Source organism: Adelges cooleyi, unplaced genomic scaffold (genome assembly GCF_023614345.1).
Source record: "Adelges cooleyi isolate 19-005CV unplaced genomic scaffold, UGA_ACOO_1.1 ACOO_flye_CR_arks_rails_tigmint_CR_PRNA_651, whole genome shotgun sequence".
Classification (NCBI taxonomy): domain Eukaryota; kingdom Metazoa; phylum Arthropoda; class Insecta; order Hemiptera; family Adelgidae; genus Adelges; species Adelges cooleyi.
The window spans coordinates 12,685,229-12,691,450 of NW_026096352.1; the positions used below are offsets into that span (position 1 = coordinate 12,685,229).

General features: G+C 28.1%; 1 protein-coding gene across 1 annotated transcript; it reads right to left on the reverse strand.

Moving 5' to 3' along the window:
* Window positions 1-353: 353 nt before the first annotated feature.
* LOC126844829 (uncharacterized) lies at window positions 354-5,156 on the reverse strand. The gene is made up of 5 exons (XM_050583252.1): window positions 5,079-5,156; window positions 3,553-3,700; window positions 2,896-3,011; window positions 2,472-2,622; window positions 354-496 (listed from the first exon to the last, which is right to left on the reverse strand). Exons 1-5 carry the CDS (start codon window positions 5,154-5,156, stop codon window positions 354-356), a joined length of 636 nt encoding a protein of 211 aa, XP_050439209.1.
* Window positions 5,157-6,222: the final 1,066 nt, after the last annotated feature.

Sequence of the window (6,222 nt, forward strand, 5' to 3'; positions counted from 1 at the left end):
CAGGGTTCCTACACACAAACAAGAATGTACAAGCGCAACATTTTTTTAAGGAATTCATTTAAGTAATTTATTTAAGGATTTAAGAATCATTATGTACAACACGCAAACATACAGACGATCACCGGCCTTGATTATGTATTATGTAAAAGTCATTCTTTATCTTATATTAAAATTCATAATGCATACAAATATACAAGTAAGATAACTTCCACACTATACCAGTGTGTGTGTGTGTGTGTGATAGATTTATTTAATAAAAAAAAGATAATACGACGTGTATAATTGTATCAAAGTAATATCTTTAATATTTAAAAGTATCATGAATTTCTTATCCATTGACATTGCAGTATAAATTAAACAATACTAATTTCTACAGCTAGACTGGGATCTTTTGTTGCTACTTTCATTCGCTTGTCGAGAAAGTCAAATACAAAAAAACCCCGTTGGGTACAAATCGCATATACGATTGTCTTGAATTCCTTAAAATATATCATATCTACAAAAGAAGACAAAAAAAAAGTAATTTTGTTAGAAAAATCATAATCTACTTAAATTTGTTTAAAATAGACAGCAGGTGAACAGTATTCGAGAATATTTTAATAAATATGGCACAAAAAATATTTTTTAGAAACCTCCGAATTTAAATAGTTACAGTCTACTTAGAGCCTCACGGCTAAAATTATAAAACATGGAACATGCTTTGGTCTGATAGCTCTTGAATAATGATTATTTCCGATCTATAATCTCCTTGTGATATATGATGATAGTATAGTCTTAATTTTACTTAATTGGAGATATATACCCGCTTCTATCGCCTCTTCTTTTGCTCCCTTCTCTCCAATAACCTACCGTTCAAGTCTTTGTCTGCAGATCTATGATACACCATTTCCTGCACTTACGAACATGCCAGAGATTACCATTTTTTCTAACTTTTTTAATTATACTTCTGAGGAACTTTCCCGTTTGCCCCATTCTTTAGTTGTTTCTCTGTTTAATGGTTATATTTCATCAAATTTCCCCAACTATTTACTTGTTTCACCGACGCGACGGTTCTGTCTCTCTCAGATCGTCAGTTTTTTCCTTTTTCATTCCAGCTCTAAAAGTTTCCTTTGCTGACAAATTAGTTGCCCTCTCTTTATCTTTCACCGCCGAATGTTATCCTATCATAGGTGCCTTGCAATTTATTTTTTCCCTTGATCAATACAATATCCTCAGGGGTTATGATTCGCAATCTTGCCTTCTAGCTATTTCTTCCAATCCATTTAACTCCTCATTATCTCCTCTTGTCCTCCTAATCAAATCTCTTGTCTATCGACTCAAGTCTTGATAGTAAATTTGTAAGGTTCTTTTGGATTCCAAACCATGTCGGAATTTTAGGTAATGAAATTGCCGATCGTCTTGCCTTTGCTACAAAATTTTCCTTGCACTCCTCTCATTTTAAAATTTCTTCATCCGGTTCGCTTTCTAAGCACCGTTCGCTTTAAATCGTACATAGCAAACCAAATGGTCCACCCTTCTACTTAACTATGCTTCTTGGCATAGAAATAATTCACCTGCTATTACAACTCGCTCGTGGTTCTGGGGCTGAATATCCCTAGACACCTTATCACCTAGCACCGGTCATAATCTGGTACCCTTCCGGAATGGAACTATCGTCTCTCACTTAATTCTGCCCCTCTTTGTCCTTTGCACCTACCTGAGATGAAATGTTGACATTTCCCATATCCTTTTCAACTGTCCCCCTCACCTTCCCAGCCGTAAATTACTTTTTTCTCTTCTGTCCTCCATTGGTTATATTTCTCCGGATATCTAACCACTAGATCGGACCAATTTTGCGCTACTTTCGTGGGGCTATTTTGTGTCGTTTTCGAGCTGGGGGCCAAGGCAAAATCATGTTCCATGCTAAAAAAACAAGCATGTTATTTCATTAAAAAAATAACTGTAACATTAAGTTGGATAACATTTTTTTTGTCTAATATACTGAACATTCTATATAGACTAGTAAATATATTAAATTATACATTTTTATTTCGCAATAGTTTACATTTTACAGATCACTGAGTGTTGATGACGAACACTATCAATAATGTTGCTGTAACTATTTGTAAAAATCTAAATAATATCGCCAAGTTATGTATATAGATGTTTTCAGCGTAGATGCTATGGTTTTCCGGTTGTTCTATTGTATAACACTAAAATATTGTACTGGTTTTCAAAAGAATATTTTTTTATTTTAATGTTCGAAGATATTATTTTTTGTTATTATTGTGTCAGATAACATCTTATATCAATTATAAATCATATACGATAAGAATTAAGATGGTACAAAAATTAAAATAATACCTAACTTCAATAAATATTGCCGGTTTTTTTTTGTCTTAAATTTCAATTATTTTGAAATTTTTTCTTTTAAACAAAATAGTTATTTTTAAATTATTATTAAATGATACAAACGTATATATAATAGTTACCTTGATCTTTTGGTGGAACTGAATTTTTTCTCCAATATTCTTTTACATATTGTGAATTATTAGCACCCAAAAATTCTATAAACTGGAATTCACCAATTCCTTCTCCGCCATTGTATTTCTCTAGAGTGAAATTGTAAGCTTTGTGTATGACCTGAAAAGTTTTATTGTTCATTTTATAATATTTTATTTCATTAAAATACTTATATAACATTAATATATTAATAGACTGGAGAACAATATTAAACTAAAACAAAATCGGCAAATTATTTTTCATATTAATAAAAAAATAGTTTATTCTATTATCATACTACTAATCATTTTCAACAAATAGTGCATAACTTGGCTTGGTAACGTTTTCAATCCCGTAACGACTAATGATAAACTAAACATAATGAATATGATATTATATCTAAAGCTAGATTACTTCAGCTGCTACAATCATATTTCGCATGCTCATGTCAAGGAATTCTTGTACAGAATACCCTTGTTTTTTGCAAATCCAATACACGAGGTTCATAAATTCGTCTGGCATTATTTCATCTAAAAACAAAAAATGTATAATTAATTAATAAATTAATAGCACTTAAAAAATTTCACAATATAGACAGCAAGTGAACAGTTGTCAAAAATATTAAAATAAAAATGGCATAAAAAATATTTTGTAGAAACACCTACGTGTAAAAAAAAACAATGTGCTTTAAAATAAAAATTAAGAAAATATGTTTTGTCCAATTAGAAATTTCTCTTAGTTATGCTTTTTTACAATTTTTTTTATTAATTGTATATAATATTTTTAACTAAAAATATAAACTTTTGAGTAATTTAACATTGTTTTTTTTATTCCAGTATATTATTTCAAAGAAAATCAGGTATTTTAATGGAGTTTAGATTTTGTACTAATATAAATTAGTACTAAAATTGAAATAACACCCGCGCTCACCCTAAGTATTGGTAAATGTTGGATAAATATTGCCAGGCTTTTTGAGTTTCAACTTTAAATTATTATAACAAGTTATTTTTATAATAAATATTTATTTTAAAATTTACATAAAGTGACACGTTCAGTATATATAATGGTTACCTTGGTCTCCTAATGAAACTGAATTCTCTCTCCAATATTCTTTTACACATTCTAAATTTTCATCTTTACCTGCAAAATCTAAAAATTCGGACTTACAAAAACCAAAATCATAATGTTCACGAACAAAATCATAAGATTTTCTTAAAACCTGTAAAGTAAATTTCACTAAATTAACTATATTATTTGATTTCATTGATTAATTAATTTTTTCATAAAAAACTAAGAATAAATTTAGAATTGTATAGACTAGACTCAATATTAAACTGACAGAACAAATCTGATAGAATATTTATAAGAATTATCATAAGATTTTATACAACAATCTATTCTAAATGGTATTATATTAATATCATTTAAAGATGCAATATGTCTAATAATATTACAATATAAATTAAACAAAACTAATATGATATTATATCTATAGCTACATTACTCTAGGTGTTAATGCTGTACTTTGCATAGACTCAAGGAAGTTTTTAACATCAAACCCATTTTTTTTGCAAATCCAATACACAATGTTCTTAAATTTCTTCACGGATATTTTATCTACAAAATAATTCAACAAATGTATTTTTATTAAAAAAATCATGATGTATGATGAATTTAAATTTTAATAATATGTAAAGCAAGTGAACAGTAGTCAAGAATATTAAAACAATATTTTTAGAGACAACCGATAAAAAAAATAACATACAGCTATGAGAGAATTGATCAAAAAACAACTTTTAGCTAAAATTAATTATTTTTTTTGTTTATTAATCATTTTTTTCGTTTTCATTTACATTTTACAGTTTACTGTAACTGGTAACATTAAGTTGGATAACAAATTGTTTTGTCTAATATATTGAAAATTATGTACAGATTAGTAAATATATTAAATTATATATATATAAACTTAACATAAAATGATACGTATATTTATTAAGTACGTAAGTATATTTATTGGTTACTTTGTTTTTTTGGTGGAACTGAATTCTTTCTCCAATAGTCTTTTACAAATTGTAAATTATTTGCACCCAAAAATGCTATCAATTGGGATTCATTTAAACCTTTTCTATCATCGTTTCCATCTAGAGCAAAAAGGTAAGCTTCTTTTATAGCCTGAAAAGTTTTTTTGTTATTTGTATTATATTTTACTTCATGATAATACTATTTATATAATTTTAATTTGAAAATACTAGAGAATAATGTAAAACTAAAACAAAATGGGACAGTTAGTTTACACAGTAAAAAAAAAAGTTTATGACAATATCTTTTTAAATGTGTAAAATGAAACGTTAAGTTGCCTGATTCTAGTGTTTAAATTGTAATATCACGTTTGCTAATATTGTTTGTGTAATATACATGAATATGATGAATATTTAATTAATAATCAACGAGCTAAAAAAATATTAATTTCATAGAAACAAATTACTGTTGAATAATTTACTGAAAGTTGACCTGTTTATTAAAAATAATCTAGCAAAACAATGAAAAAAAAACTTGTAGTTGCCAAATAATAGTCTCAATATAATTTAAAATATTACTTTTTTTTCAGTATGTCCCGGCACAAAATTAACCACTATGATAAAAGATAGTATCAAAATACTAAACTTGAAGGCCATTGTATGTAACTAGTATAAACTGATAATTAACTGAGCAACAAAATGAATAGGTTTTACACTCTATACTTGCCACTTCATATAAAAAAACGAAACAAAAGTGTAAAATATTAAATAAAAATACCACATTTGTTAGCTAAAACATTGTTCACGCTTTGTCTTTATTTTAAACGTCTATTTGAACAGTTTAATATTTTTTGTATAAAAATCATACAAACATGTAGATATAATAATGCACAGATGTGTAAATGCGTTTTTTAGGATTTTCTTGAAAATAATTTTGAACAATTTTAACACTATACCGATATATGTATTTGTAATATCATATAATTCTTAATTAATATATATTATAATTTACACCTATCATATATTTATCATCAACCATAATTACCATTAGTGCTCGAATTGGGGGGGGGGCGCAGGGGGGAAGTCCGCTTTCATTTTTTCATAGATTTCAGCGTTCCCCTTCATTTAATTAAGCGAGGAACGCTAAAAACGCGTCCCCTCGACGGATGTCTACTTTTAAACGGTTTATTTGGATTTAAATTCTTTTATTTCTAGCAAAGTAATGGTTATTACTTATTATTTCCCAGAAAACAGTATCGTCGACGACAATCGAGACGGTACCATTAATATTATAGCTACATACATATTACCCTATATACATAGTTCTGGCTACAGGAATCTTTTTTTTATCGTTCACATTTTTTCCCCAGTATTAAGTATATCATCGATATTTAATCGTTTTTATTTATTTATACTTAGCCTTACAGTAGTAGTGTATACTGTAACGCTGGATAAAGAAAAATATTATGACTATGATAACTCCTCTTCCCACCCTTTCAATAGACCTTACCACAGAACGGCACTCGGAGGTCGGCCGCCAAAAATATAATAATAATAGCATCAGTCGCTGTGTTGTTTAAAAAAAATCGACGGACGACGGTCGATGATAACTTGGAAATCAATTTTTAGTAATAATCGTGTCAGTTTTACCTACCTTTACTTGTTACAACTGTTTTAACTGTTTAGTGACTTTGTCACTTTAAATATATTACTTTTATTTCAA